The following is a 15,840-nucleotide window of genomic DNA, read 5'->3' as shown; positions in this document are numbered from 1 at the left end:
GTAGGGAAATATGCCTGGAGGCATTTGACACGTTTCCTAGATTATATCAAGTTGAAATCATACTTCTCTTCTCTTGAGTTCTGTGCTTTACGATCTGATGCCTGGGTTAGGTGTATACAAAGTAGGAGGAAGTGAAGAGAGATTTAACTATGCGATGAAGTCTACTAGAATCAGCAATGAATTTTTTAACTGCTTTACCCAGTAAACAAAGATTTCAGTTGGCTAGAAGTCTGGGTGAGGAACCAGTGATGGTTAAATTTAGACAAGTTCTGGACTTAATTCACACCTAGAATTGGAATACTGAGATTGAAACTATCCATTGTTACTCACCTGTAGTAATTCTTTTAGAACTTTTAGAAGAAACAGATCTTTCTCTCCAAAATCAAAATATTAATATAGCTTATGTATCATACAAAGAGAGGAGACACAGATAGCAAGGGGCAGGTAGCATGGTGTAGTGGGTGGAAAACTGACTTTGGAATCAGGAAGACTGAAAATCTCTCTCTCTCTCTCTCTCTCTCTCTCTCTCTCTCTCTCTCTCTCTCTCTCACACACACACACACACACACACACACACACACACACGCGCGCGCGCGGAGCATGTGCACGCCTGAGTTGAATGAATAAAGACTCAAGCCTAGTCCCTGACCCATATGATACAGGAGTCACATCCCCCAAATCCCAACTTATTTTCCCAGCCCCTCAGCCCATCTCAGTGCAACCCTTTTAAGTGAACCAGCAAAAGGGAAAGAAGGTATTAGGATTGTTTTGCTTCTTTATTTTCTCTTTGGTTTTTCAACACAAAAAGACATGCATTCTGTAGAATAAAAAGAAAGCCGAATCACAGAGGGAAATCAAGTGAACAATGGATTATTCCTTTGTGGTCAGGATTCTGGTGTCAGGCCAAAAGGCTGGTCTGTATGTAGCCCCCCACTGCTAAAACACTGGTATTAGAGGAAGGTGGGTGTGCTGATTTCTGAGATAAGATGGAGAAAAGCACAATTACAGGATAAGGAGCTCATATAGTCTGAAATGACTATGATCTTCTTCACCTCTAGGAAAGTGAAGCACAACTATGTTTTCATTCACAGACAACTTGGGAGTGGCATAAGATCTGACCTCATAACCCATTGAGCTCCTTAGTCCTAATAAGTCTTAGTTGATGACATTTCCTAGGGATGTCCTGTTCTTTAATAGTGCCAATTAGACTGGCTTTTATCCCCGGAAACCAGATTGGTATAGCTACTATGGCATCAGTGTAGTCATATCAGACCAGATACAACTCTATGGCAGTGTAGCTGACATTAAAGTATCAAAAGATACTCACATGGTCACCCGTACTCGGGAGCTGGGACTAAACCAATGACTTGGTCTTTCATACATTTGAGTCTTGACCACTAGAGTAGACCTAAATATGATGGCACTGTTTCACTTTAGGGAATTCAGTTATTAATGGAAAAACTAGAATCTGGCATGATATGGGCCCATTTTCATCCAAAGCTATTCATTATGATATCCAGACTTAGTGATCTAGGGATTTATAAGTGCCATGGATAGTTAGTTACTAGTGCTATATTTTAGGATATTGTCTTTAAAAGCTACAAGGGAAACTTAAAAAAAAAAAAACTAAAGATATTGACAATCTTTGTTACAAAATGGAAAAGCTGACTTTTGGTCTCTTGTAATATTCCCAGTGTAAACACAAGATAACAGTGCCTGCTAACTAAATGTAAATTCTCATTCATAGGGATTAAAAAAAAAAAGGGCCCAAGTAACACAACTTCTGGTAAGCAGGCCTTAAAAATGAACAAAAACTAAATTTTATTCCTCATAGCAAAGGCCCAGTATATAATTTTTCTTTTGGAATGATTATTTCCCCTAACGGTGAGAGATATGGGCAAGAAATAAGAGTGGGGATCTTATGTGGAATATGGGTCTGATGTTGGGAAAGGAGGAGAATCCAATTATGGACTCTCCAAGGAAGAGCTAGGAATCCTGGTGCAATGGAGAGAATGCTCCCTTGAAAACCGAAGGCTATGGGTTTGTATGACCTTAGGCAACTCAACAAATTTTGGGGGGCCTTAGTTCAAAATAAAGAAACTGGGTTAGATGACCTCTTTAAAATCTTTTCCAGCTCTAAAAGATCTGTGACCCTATAATTACTCCAGTCTGGTTCTCGAACTCCATCAGGCCAAGATAATAACTACCTTATAGTGGAATCTCCAATGAATAAGTGTCATTTTTACCCCTATTGCCTTCTGGTAAAACTTTTTTTTTAAATAAAATCAATTTTGGCATGAGAAGTTGAAAGAAAAGTCTATTATGCACACTCTTGCAAGTCTCATTTTATTTTCCCAACTTGTTCTGGCTCTGTTACAAAAGACAGTGAGATAGAGCAGGACTTTGACACCCCAGCAAGCCCCAGAAATGCCTAGGCGGTTCCACTTCCCTGAAAAGTCCTTCAAGAAACAGTGATAGCAGTCTGCAGGCTACTCTATTGTTCATGAACTCACTTTGTTATGCCAAAGGTCCCAACTAGGAGTGGATGGGAGGCTAGATGCTCAATGGCAGCACTATGGAAAACACACAGAAATACTGAATTTAGAGGTGAAAGAAGGGTGTTTTTTTTTTTTAACATTTCCATTCTGCATGCCATATATCCTCTTTGCATAAGCCCAAATGGTCCACATTACTGGTCTGCCAAGGACATTTAGAAAAAAATACAAAGCCTTGGAATACTAGACCAGCTGGAAGCACAGAAGACCCACTGGCAAGCTGAGGGCATGGAATTCAGTAAGCTACTAATGGTTGGAAGTATTCAAGCTCTGGAGTGTTTGCACTACTACAGAGTTAGTCATTGATGTACAATCATACAAAGGACAAATGCAGGAACTAATGCCTGAAAAATAAGGGTCAGATAGAGTCCTGCTGAAGTTAAAAGTGGAAATAAAAGGAAAACAGGAAGTTGGATAAAAACAAGAGCTGAGTCCATCCTTAAAGAAGATGAAACAAGGAAAGGACCTAGGAGCCTTGGCTGACTTCTTGGGAGCACCAAGGAAAGTGCCTGATGGCTGAGCAGAGAGCAAAAGGTTCCAGACCAGCTGCACCTATAATTAAAAACTTTTTTGTGCTTGTTGCACAATGCTCCCCATGTGCTATGCATCCAGCCTAAAGACAAATTTAAATCTCAACATCAAATGTCTGCCATCAATACTGGATTAAATCACAAATTGATCCTTGATACAGTACAGGTCAAAGCCCAGCTTGGATTCCACGCATATACCAAGTCCCAGAAAATGTCATATTTCACACCTGCATAAGTGCGTTTCTTTGAACATTTGGCAGTTCTTTGTTTTATACAAAGGTTTTCTGCTTGTGTTTTTTTTATCCTTTTTTTTCTCTTTCTGTAAAACCAAAGAAATGGTTTACTTCCACTTTCTTCCCAACATGAAGAGAGAAAAAAGTTCATATTCTTCAGTTTTGCTTTAAAGTGTCCTTTTTGTTTTGTCCAAATCAAGATGAAAAACTACATTCAACCCCCAAACTAAGACATGGGAGAAACCTATCCGTTTCTCCTCATGCATCTATGCAAGGATATAATCCTATGTGCTCTACTCTATCCATAGAAGGAACATGATTTTTTGCAACAGACAAACTGCTGCCATTAAATATACTGCACTGATATTAGGGTTATTTACCCTAAAAACACAGAGTGTACCCCTTCTCTCAACCACAGACCCACACACGTTACACAGGCTGGGTCACTGCAGCTGCTCCAAGGAAAATCCCACACACTGTGGCTAGCAAATGGCCAGACATCTACAAATGCTGGACATGAAGCCAAACTAGGAAGGACTAGGGGCCCATTTAGGCAAGTTGGAGTGTGGGAGCTGGGTTTGAATGGAGCACTTCATGGGCATCAGCTACTGAAGAGGGTGCTGCACCATGAGATGTCAAGCCACAGAGGGCCCAGTGATGACTGCTTCATGTTGTGCATTTCAGTGATCTTGGCCTGTCTGGCCAGAGCGGCCATGTGGTGATGACTTAAGCACCTGGAAAACCGTACCTCCTGTGATTTCACATTACACCCCAAAGTGATGTGCTGCTGCTTCCCAGGACTGTCACTTGAAGGATAAACCCATGGTTTTGACCCCATCCCACATGTCCCACTTCTTGCTTTAAATGGTGAGGAGGGGAATGCAGCCTACACCAACCCCTCCTTCATGACACACCATGGGGGCCATGTATGTCCAGCGGTTCGTTTCTGGGTCATACATCTCTACTGAGCTCAGGTTGGACTGTCCATCATAACCTCCCACAGCATACAAGCGCCCACAGTTTGCTACCAGGGAGACCCGGCTCCGGCGTGTATTCATTGGGACAATCAGGTACCACTGGTCTGCCACAGAACTGTAGACCTCAGCGATACTGAGGAAGCCGGAACCATCATAGCCCCCACAGACGAACATCTTGCTGCCCAAAGACGCAGCTCCATGACGGCAACGCTTGTTGAGCATGCTTGCCACTGGGTGCCAGGTGGCTGTATGGTGGTTGTAATATTCTACCTATAGTTGGGATGGACAGGAAAACCAAAGTCAAAAGAGAACTGGAGCTCAGTGTCTATGTTAAGTGAAATCTATGATTTCCTGGAGGGTTCTGACATAATTGACTGCCCACTGGTGATTAGAGGATTCTAGGCTAAGCTCTGCTACTCATATGTGGTTTGACCTAAGGATGGTCATTTCTCTTATTTGATCCTCAACTTCCTCAACTATATTGTGGGGATAACACAGCTCCCCTGCTTCTCAAGTGAAGTGTAGAGAATACCTTTCAGGGGCAGTTTAGCCTTTTCAAGTACAAATACGAATTCTAAACATTCAAGTATAATAAGATCCTGAAAAAACTATGGTTCTTCAATGTAAAAGAATTTCAGAATCATTAAAAATGACCAATTTGAAGAATATAAAGAATTATGGAAAGAAATTAAATAACATAAAGAAAGCAGAATCAGGAGAACAGAATGCACATTGATTACTACAAGGACATACTCTAGAAGAGGAGTGGACCAAGAACAGAAGGAGATATGGAAGGAATAAGGGAAACATTGTCATCATTACATTTTTAAAATTAGATAGTTTTCAATCATGTTTTAATTTGGTTTGTTACATTGTTTTAAAAAATAAAATGGGAAAAAAAATCAAATGATACAAAAAAAATTGCTCAAAAACTTAGCTATTAAGAGCCTATCTTGTCCATAATGGTGACCCAATAAATATCAGATGCCTTTAAGAGGAGCACATAAGAGGACTAGAAAATGTCCTTTGAAAATGAGGAATTTATTTTTGTCTTTCTGTTCTATTTGTATTAATTCTCTGGAAGGTAGAAACTAACTATACAGTGAGTGAGGTGACCTGTTTTCTCTCCAAAACTTGCTTTCCTTAAGCAATCCCATAACCTTGTTTTTTTTCCAAGTAACAAAATAATAACTGATGAAGAGGGATGTGTGTATGGGGGAAAGGGGGGGAAATAAAGTGCCCTGAAACCCAAAGAATCTGAGACTCACACTATTGAAGATTTGTAAACCATCATGTCCTCCAGAAACATATATTCGGCCTTCAAATACAGTGACTCCCGCTGCACTTCGATTTGAGCTCATTGGTGTCACTATCGTCCACCTTTAAGAGATGGTCAAGCAAGAAAAGTATATATGAGATTAATTCACCTACTAGGCTTCCCTGCCCTTCAAAAACAACTTGTTAGAACGAACAAGAATCTTACCATGTCTACAATATGAGCTCTGTATATATTTCCATCACAAAGTTAACTCCACTAAGTTTCTCATATTTGTTGCCACACATTAATTAGCATTATAACCAAAACGCTCTAAGAAAACAAGAATGTGAATTAATATTGTCCCTCTCTTAAATGATCCATTCTTCTTCTCTGCTGTGGACTTTTATTAAATCTTTGGCACCAGTCATGAATTTTTATAAGTGCATAAGGTTAAATGGCCAAATGAAGTCTTGTGTACCAAAGCAACATATTCCTTGAATACTTTTTCCAAACTGACATTTAAATGGATGTAAGCCAGATCTCCAAAATGTTCATCGAGGAAAAGTACTAGAAAGCACCATGCTGGTCAAGGAGGTCTTACTTGTCTGTTTCAGGGGAATAGGTCTCCACAGAGTTGAGGGAGGAGTTGCCATCATATCCACCACAGACGTAGATCTGTCCATCTAACACAACTGTTCCCATAGCACTGAAACACAAACACGAGAGAAGCAGGCATTACGCACTCCCAGGCATGCTCCTCCCCATCAATCAAGACCCATCAAACCCTGTCCTAGATTGCAAGCTAAAATGCTCATTAACTATATGCTAATGGCCAAGTCACTGCCCTTCTCTCAGACCCTGCTTCCTCCTCTAAGGGGTATCTCTCTCTCTCTCATTACATTTCTGGAGAAACATGTGGTAGATATTCAATATTCATTCAATTAATCAACAAGTATTTATTAAGCACCTATTGCAGATGCTTACAAAGCACATTTTTTTTTCCTTTTTACTGAACACCTACTTGTATCTGCATTGGAGAAACAAAGAACCAAGAAGAAAAACATTCCCTACTAGAAGTGAACTTACATTCTAATAGGTGAAAGAAGTCTATATTTACATATATACACAGTATAAATGCAAAGTTAATAGATACAAATATATACAAAGTAATTAAATGCAAGTATGAGAGGAAGAAAAAGCCCAGCCATAGTGGGGAGGAGTCAGAAAAGCCTTCACAAAGAAGATAGTGTTTGAGTCATATCTTAAAATATGCCAATGACTCTACAAGTCTTAGAAAGACATGGAGTGTACAAAGATCCAGAGATGTGTGAAGAAGGAAGAGAAGTCAGCCTGGCTGGACTGTAACGTCCAATGAGGCTGGAAAGAGATTGGATTAGGCTGCATAGGGCTTTAAAACTAAACAGAGGGATTTACATTTTATCCTAGGGGGAAAAGGGAACTGTTGGAGTTGGTTAAGTAAAGGAGTTATTAGACCAGATCTCTTCTTAAGAAAAATGGCTTTGGTGGCAAGATGGACTGGAATAGGGAGAGACATGAAAAGGTGAGGGGGGTGACGAGGGTCTGAACTAAGGTGACAACTCTGCCAATGAAGTGCAAGAGATGTAGTAGTTAAAGTTACGACTAAGATTACAAACTGAAGATATTCACAAGATGGCTGTGCCTTTGACAAAAAGAGGGAAGTGTGGAAGAGTTTTAGGGGAGAAATATAATGAGTTCAGTTCATATTTGTGGAATTTAAGATGTCTTTGAGATGTCAAGTCTGAAAAAAATGATTAAGAGGCAATTGCAACCCAGATGTGTCATCTGAATAAAGATGGTAGTTAAACTCATGGAAAATGATGAAGTTTCCAAGAGAGAAAGACTAAAGAGAGAAGAAAGCCTAGGACAGAACTTTGGGGAAGCCCCCCTGTTGGGGAGTGTAATAAGGATCATAAGTCAGGAAAGGATAACTGAGGAATGGGTAAACAGGGAAGAAGTGAGCCAGAGCCAGAACATGAAAATTCAGAAAGGAAAGAAAATCCAGGACGAGAAGGTAACAGTGCCAAAGGCAGCAGATAGGATGAGAATTATGCCTGAGAAAAGACCATCTGATTTAGCAAGTAAAAGATCACTAGCAAATTTAGAAATGCATGGTTTCAGCTGACTGACAAGGTAAAAAGCTAGAATGCAAAAAGTTGAGAAGGGAGTGAAGAGAGAAAGTAGAGGCTGCAAACGTTAAACAGTTTTCAAGAAGTTTGACTGAGAAAGGGAGAGAGATAGGCAGGTGGGTGGTAAAGTTAGATAAAGCACCAGACCCAGAGTTGGAAGGACCTGGGCTAGTCACTAAAATCTCTGTTTGCTTCAGTTTCCCCAACTGTAAAATAAGGAGCATAATGCTTACCTCTCAAGCTAATTATAAGAATAAAATGAGATATCTGCAAAGTGCTCTGCAAAGTTGGAAGCACCTTCTAAATCTAGAATGATGATGGTCCTTTAACAGAAAAAGTGTCCAAATCAAATCCTAGAAGCCACATCTTAAAATGGGTATAATCAAATATAAGAAAAAAAGGAGGGCCAACAGTGTTGTAAGAAGTACAGAAAGGTCAATGAGGAATCGCTGAAGTAAATGGATATGAAACCTGGGAAAAGAAAACAAAAAAATTCGGACATAATATTTATCTTCAAAGCTTTGAAGAACTATCAGGCAATAAGGAAATTAGACTTATCTTATGTAACTTAGGAAGTCAGGGGCAGGGTAGAAGGGCAGAAGCAAGAAGAAAGCAGATTTTGGCATAATATGAAGAATTTTCTAACAATTAAAGTTCTTAAGAGATGGAATGAGCTGATTTTTTAGAAAGTAAGTCACCCCTCCCCCCCCCGACTGGCTACACAACTGTCACAGGTACTGCACTGAGGGACTTGACAAGGTAATCCTGAGACCCTTCTAGACTTCCTCCATTTTGTCTCATACGGAAATATTTTCACAAGCTGCTAACCTCAAAAAATGGAACAAAGGAAGATACTGGCACTATCCTATGGAAACTTAATTGACATAAATCAATTGCCACAAAAAAAAGAGATCAAGAAATCTCAGCCAAAAAAATAATTTATATCCTTGCCTAGCAGAGAGACACTGAGGCAAAGGGCAGCATCGCTTTTAAGCATAAACTCCTTTTTAAGATGTTTCCAGAGGTAGAGGTTTTGAAGTTGTGCCATCTCATAAATCAGTGACAGGGAAATAAGTGTGCAGAACATCTGATAAGAGACTCAAGTAAAATCATCCCTAGGGTACTTATGGATGATAATGGAAGGATGATAGACAGTTAATGGATAAGGCCTATAAAGAATTTTTAATATCAAGATTTTCCTCCATGAATATAAAGAAAGGGAGTTGACTACATTTGGAAGTTAAGTCTCATATTGTATGAGGAAAGGAATTTAAGAAAACAGAGACAAAGGAGAGCAGGGGGATTACAGAAAACACAAACAAGGTTGCACTGGGGGAGATGCAATTTTGAGGGAAACAAAGTATTGAATTCTTAAGGAATATTAAAGGCAAGAAGATACCAAAGCCTAAAAAAATCTCAACCCTTATTCTTCCCAAAAGAAAGTGATCTAAAGAACATTAATGTCTATTGCCCTAAATGCTTACTTTCTTATCTCCACAAAATGCTTTGAAAATAATATTTACACACAAAAAGCATCTTTAACGAAAGTATGGAAGGGGAAGGAAAGGACTTCACAAACAATATTCCACAGCACAGCACATCTTTACAGTCACATAACTAACTGATGACAGAGTAAATACAAACTTCCTCTCTGCTTAATGGATTCACAAAACCAAACACTGCCTTGAGGATTCCTCTTCAATAAGATGTCTTCCAAGCATATGTCAAAATTACATAAGAATCTTTGGAAGATATAAGAACTGAGATAATTTTGATCAATAACTACCATATAATTTCTATTGAATGGAACACAAAACAAGGTGAAATATAGGTTTATGAAGGGTATTTCCCACTATCAAGGCTGCCTAGGAGAGTCTAAATCAAAGAGAATTTCTCATCCTTCAGATGCTGCTTTCTGTGCTGGTTGCATCAAGCCTTGGGCTGTGGCAGTTTCTTAAATGAGATTCATAATTCCTTAAGAGTTTGTCTTAACTTTTCATGATGTAAAAATCAAGTTGACAAATATTGCCTATTATTTATTATTATCTATCTATTATCCAAACTATGTGAAACAGTTTGGTGGAAAATCCAAGAAGGTGGCTCATCAGTATACATATCATTGGACATATATCACAGGCAACACATGGGGTCAAGAATTGAACAGGAGGTGATGAGAAGACCAGATGGCCATTAGTAAACTACACAGAGCTTAGAACAGTTCCCAGTTTCTCCTTAAAATAGATCTTAACACCAATATTTCTCTGATGATGCTATAGAGCTGCAAGAGTGTCTCTTAAAAAATTAGAACTAAAGGTCACCCAGAGGTCAATGGAGGCACACTAGGTGAGGAATGCAACACATAATCAGGAATTACACCAAAGTTATCATCAGAGAGATATACAGTTGGAAAAGATGGGCCATTCACATGGGGGCAGCAAGGGATAACTGAAGAATGGCCTAAAGACTTTACTGGCACTCACACAAAGTCAAGAATGCTAGGAGAAAGCACATTGGATGGATTCATGAGAGGACACAGACAAGAAGAAGGAGAGAGAATGAAGAGGCCAGGATCTCTATTCCTGAAGGAAAAATCCATTATCAATGAAATCACATATCCACTGAAGAATCAAAATAGTTTCCCAGGGAACATTATAGAACCCCTAGAAAAAGAAGCAGTGTTATTAACAAGCTAATGCAACTTCATCAAGAACATGCCAGGCTAACTTTACTTCCTTTTTTGGCAGGATCTCAATTCATGATAGATCAGGGAAATTCTATAAATACAAATGACCTCTGGATTCTTGTGGAAAAGATGGAGATATGTAGGTGAGGCATAGGGAAACAAGGCACAAGAGGAAGTTTTATTTAGGCAGGTAAGAAATTGGAAGAGTCACATCAGTGGTTTCCTATTAATTTGAAAGGCAGGATCCTCCCTTGCAACCTGGCCCCAACTTACCTTTCCAGTCTTATAAATTACTCCATCTGAGTCACTCTAGTCTTGTCAAACTGGCCTTCTTGACATTCCTCCCACATAACACCCTATCTCTTCTCTCTACATTTCAGCACTGACTCTACTTTGGTTTCCTGTAATGGACTCCCTCCTCATTACCTTTCCCCAGTTACCTTATATACACACTTTCCTGTTCTTCATACTGCAGCTGCTAATGACCTCCCTCTGTCATAAAACCACTTTTGGGGGAAGTGAGGTGGCTCAGTGGACAGTGCACCATGCTTGAAGGCAGGTCCTGAGTTTAAATCTGGCCACAGACTCTTCCTAGCTTTGTGACCCTGGGGCAAATCACTTAAGTCCCATTGCCTAGCCCTTACCACTCCTCTGAATTGAAGCCAACAATACTTCATATCGATTCTAAGAAGAGACAGAAGATAAGGATTATTAAAAAACAAATACCTTATACTAATTTTGTATATATTCTGTATGTACTTATATATGTATACATCCCTCATAGAATGTAAGCTCCTGGAGAACTGGAAACATTTCTTTTTTGTCTTTGTTTCACACACACACACACACACACACACACACACACACACACACACACACTGCTTAACATACATGAAGTGCTTAATAAGCGTGTTATCTAGGATACCAACTATTCTTCTCAACTCTGTTTCATCTAAAAATCCAATAAACTCTCCATTATTTGCTTATCCAAGCCACCAATTAAAATGTGGAACAGCACAGTATGATCTGGAAAAGGCATGTGTCTTTTGGCTTCCTGGTCCACCTTTCTGTTTAGTTCACCATACTGTCCCACAGTTCTCCACATATATAGCACTCAAGTCAGAAGAGAATTCACACAGTGTTTCTTGTGAGCTCTGGTGAGTGAAAAGCAGACTGGAAAATACCAACACACTAATCTGGGGCCCATTATTCAGCCTATAAGTAGCAATGACCCAGAAGTGAAATAGAAAAGGCATTCAAAGCAGTAAAGTTGCTAAATAAGTGGCCCAGCTAGTAAGTTTAAAGAAGGGAGGTATTAGTGTAGGGCCAGGAGGTCTTCAAGAAGGTGGTAACCTAGGCCTCAAATGATAAGTAGAGGAAAAAGAACACTGGAGAACCAAAGTTCCTTTAAAAAGCAATTGTAGGGAAGAGAATGCCTGAAAAAAGATTCCTATTCAGGCTTATGGATGTTACCAAGAACATTTTAATGAAGCCTATAATTTAATGAAAATGAAATGGGGCTATATCAAAACTATTAAATATAATAGAGCACTAACCAATGGTAATGTTTTCCCAAATTATATTTCAAATTCTGTTAAAATGAACATGAAGAAAGCAGGCAAGTGAGAATAAGTTAAAGATGATTGATGATGTCCCACTTCAGTCCACTCCTTGCAAAAAAAAAAGGAAAGCAAAAATAACTAAAATTTGGGGATAAAGAACAATGGAACATTTAAAGCCACAGAAATGCTTCAGTATATCCAAAGAGTGGGAAAAGGAAAGTCACCAAAAGCACTGGTGGTGAAAAGAAAGTGCAGATATAGCATTAACCAGTGGATTTTGAGTAGTGGATTATATATGATGCTTAATTTGCTTCCAAGACAGACCACAGTTTAATTCTTTCTAAATTGGATTTGAATAGCACAAAAAGCACAAATTCTAGGACATAAACATAAACACTATTTCCTTAGCTAGAAAAGAAACTACCACATCTATCTAAACAAATGCTTTCAATTATATAAAATATAATTTATCACCATTAATGTAGCAAAAAACTTTAAAACATAGATTATTTGATCTTTCTGGAGGAGAAAATGAGGGATAGAGAGACACAAACTGTGACAGACAAAATTCATACTGGTAATGAGAATTTTTTTGTGATCTATCATTTTACAAGATGCTCTGCTCCCAGAAAATCAAGGACAAGTAGAATGTTCTTCCCCACCACCTCACACTCCATTTATAAAGGGAGGGATGAACATGTGCTTTCATTGGTGAGGGGAGTTTCTAATATGTAAACTCCTTTCACTAATGCAGATCAGCAACTCAAGGATAACTTACAGTCTTACAGAGTTGACTAGACTAAAATGATAAAAGGACAAAATGATAAATGTTGGAGGGGATGTAGAAAAATACTATTCTTTTACTAATATACTACTGGTGGAACTATGAACTGATCCAGCCATTTTGGAGAACAATCTGGAATTAAGCCCAAAGAGTTATAAAACTCTGTATATCCTTTGACCTAGACCATCATTAGATTTGTTTCCTAAAGTGATTAGGCAAAAAGGAAAAGAATCTTTATGTTCTAAAATATTTATAGCAGCTCTCTTTGTGGTGGCAAAGAATAGGAATTTAAATTAAAAAAAAGGAGAGTCAACAGAGAACTAAGAGGTTAACCTGACTAAAGTCATACAGTTACTCTATGTTAGAGACAGGATTTGAATTCATTTTCCTACTCTTGAGGCTATTCTTATATTCCTTACATCATCTTGCCACTCAACCATTTCCAGGTTCTTTATGAGAAAACATCCTCAGAATGTGAAATGACTTGACTAAGGTCCTACAATTACTAAGAACTAGAGTAGAGATTTCAACCCAGGTCTCCTGATCCCAAGTTGGGATTCTTTGAACTACACACCATGCATATAGATAGCTGTTTACAGTGCTGTTCAGTCCATATAACATCTTATGTCATTTTGAATAGCATCCAGACATGTCACAGTACCAATATCAGAATTGAAGTCCGACTTTTGCCTGTGGTTCAGAAGTTAAAATCTCTGGGCTTAATCTCTGGGTAGTGTAAACTAGAAAGTTAAGGTTTAGGGGGAAAAGGGAGACTGTGCTAGTTTTTCTGGGTAACTTCCTATATCTATAAGCCTGGCCTAGAATGTGAAATCCTGTCCACTTAAATACATTTGAGGTTTCTTAGGATCATAAATTTGGAATTGAGGGGGCAGCTGGGTATCTCAGTGGATGGAGAGCCAGGTCTAGAAATGGGAAGTACTAGGTTCAAATCTGGCCTCAGACACTTCCTAGCTGTGTGGGTTAAGTGGGCAAGTCACTAAACCCCCATTGCCTAACCCTTACCTCTCTCCTACCTTGGAACCAATACACAGTATTGCTTCTAAGATGGAAGCTAAGGTCTTTCATAACTAAATAAACAAACAAATAAATAAATAAAAGAAAAAAATTAGAATTGAGAGGGACTTTAGGGTCATCCAATTTCTTCATTTTATAGATGAGGAAAATGAAGTGAAATAAGAGGCTAAATGACTTTTCTAAGGTCCCTCATTGTAAATGGCAGAGCAGGCAGATTTGAATTTGGGATGTGTGATTCCAAATCTAGTCTATGATGGAGCTTCCATGAAGTCATCGAAAATCATTTTGGCTAACTAATCATCCTATCATAATAGTTCCTAAAGCATTTACCAACTGTATAGAGTGGAATTTGGGGAAGGGAGGTCATCCCCCAATGAATCACTCTAATGAGTAGACAGGAGACTTGATAAGATGCTGGCAGAGAAAAGAGGCTTTATTTGGAGAAAAGAGTGACAGCGGGGAAGGGGGGAGAAGGAGGAGGGGAAGGGAAGGGAAGGAAAAGTGATTTTGCTCACATAAGTTGCTTGCTTGGGTCAAAAATGTCCTCTCTTCTTCTAGGTACAATCACAGACCTTTATAATAATCCTGACACAAGATTCTCCTCCTTTCCTCTGTCCAATCCCCCCATTGGTGATGGGGGGGGGGGCATTTCAAATCTTGTCTGATTTTCAACATTGTTTACCCCTAAAGACCCCCATGATCAAAAAAAAAGTGACTATCATGGGACTTTCAGCCTAGGAAAATAAAGATACTTTTGAAATTCTCTGTTCCTTTATATCTTACTCCTCTTCCTAGAGTTGGCAAGTTTCCCAGGCTATAGATAAACTCTTCTCAACATTTTTGAAAACAGGTCAGGAAAACTAAAAATTTTATGGGGTTGGGGCAGTTTTAATCTAAGGAATAGTAATACTAAGAGGTCTTAAAAACTGAGGTTACAAGCCAAATACTACTCTGAGAAGTACACACTGAATGTCATCCCACACACCAACTATATCATATGTTTGAAACTTATATTTTATTTAATTGTCTGTGTATATGAGGCAGTCATCTTCACAAAATCTAAACTCCTTTTTAAAAGGACTATAATAATGCCCAAGTCTTAGTTTCCTCATCAGCAAAATGAAAGATTAGACCAGATGTTCTATAAGGTTCCCTTCAGCTATAAGTTCTGTTTTACATGTTTGCATCTCTCACAGGACCTAGACATTTAACAACTTAATGAATAAAAAAATGAATAAAATAAAATAGGAAGACTGCAGAGCAAATACAAAGAATAAATACCTTCGTTTGCTGTTCATGCTGCCCACTTTGGTCCACGTGTCTGTCTCAGGGTTGTACACCTCCACTGTACTCAGCCGCAATTGGCCATCATATCCTCCGATGGCATAGAGGAGTCCGTTGACCACAGCCACTCCCACACGGCTACGGGCTGTCGTCATGGGCTGACACTTTTCCCACCGATTGGCGATGGGATCAAATACTTCGACCACATTCAGCGAATCACCTGCATAAAAATTTGCTACTCAAATTAAAACAAATGATCCCACACATTGAGATTGCTGCTTTTGAGGAGTGGTTAGACGGTATATTACACTTGATTCTAATGTCTCTGCAGAATGACAAAATGCCATGGATCCTAGATCTGTCCTCTACATTTTCAAGAACTTCATTTGTGGGAACAGCCATTATGAAAATTTCACCCATACTATGCTTTCCAGGACACTAGACAAACCCAAGACCCATTTTGCCCTTAGTAAAGGACAATTTTAAATACTAAAAATCAGTTACAATCAAGGAAACACCTGACAGTGCTAGTGTCACAGAAAGCATCTCAATGTAATTTCCTAGGCTTGCCCTGTAGAACATCCTATTACAGTGATGGTGAACCTTTTAGGAACCCCATGCTGTGCCCCACCCTGCCTAACAGACTATGTGCTGGGCCTTGCCCCACTGTGAGTTTGGCGGGGGGAAGCAGAAACCAGGCTTCCCGAGGCCACCTCCTACAGCCATGGGGACCTGCCCCTGCACTGGCTGTTGCCAGACGGGCATGGAAGG

The 15,840-nt window shown here is 39.2% G+C and overlaps 1 protein-coding gene across 2 annotated transcripts in view; it reads right to left on the bottom strand.

Annotated features, from left to right (window-relative positions):
* Window positions 1–757: 757 nt before the first annotated feature.
* Window positions 758–15,840, bottom strand: part of KLHL18 (kelch like family member 18) — a 77,262-nt gene continuing 62,179 nt past the window's right edge. Inside the window, exons 7-10 of one of the 2 annotated variants that reach the window (XM_001367074.4) lie at window positions 15,067–15,289; window positions 6,155–6,259; window positions 5,564–5,675; window positions 758–4,565 (exon numbers count right to left, since the gene is read on the bottom strand). In XM_001367074.4, coding sequence (XP_001367111.1) covers window positions 4,179–4,565; window positions 5,564–5,675; window positions 6,155–6,259; window positions 15,067–15,289 — 827 coding nt within the window. In that variant the 3' untranslated portion in view covers window positions 758–4,178. Of the gene's footprint in view, window positions 4,566–5,563; window positions 5,676–6,154; window positions 6,260–15,066; window positions 15,305–15,840 lie in introns of both variants that reach the window. The other variant, XM_007499720.3, reaches the window with a different exon arrangement.

The sequence above is a fragment of the Monodelphis domestica genome, chromosome 7 (assembly GCF_027887165.1).
Source record: "Monodelphis domestica isolate mMonDom1 chromosome 7, mMonDom1.pri, whole genome shotgun sequence".
In the NCBI taxonomy this organism is placed as follows: Eukaryota; Metazoa; Chordata; class Mammalia; order Didelphimorphia; family Didelphidae; genus Monodelphis; species Monodelphis domestica.
The sequence above is the reverse complement of the archived record's forward strand: the minus strand, read 5'-3'. Positions and strand labels throughout refer to the sequence as shown.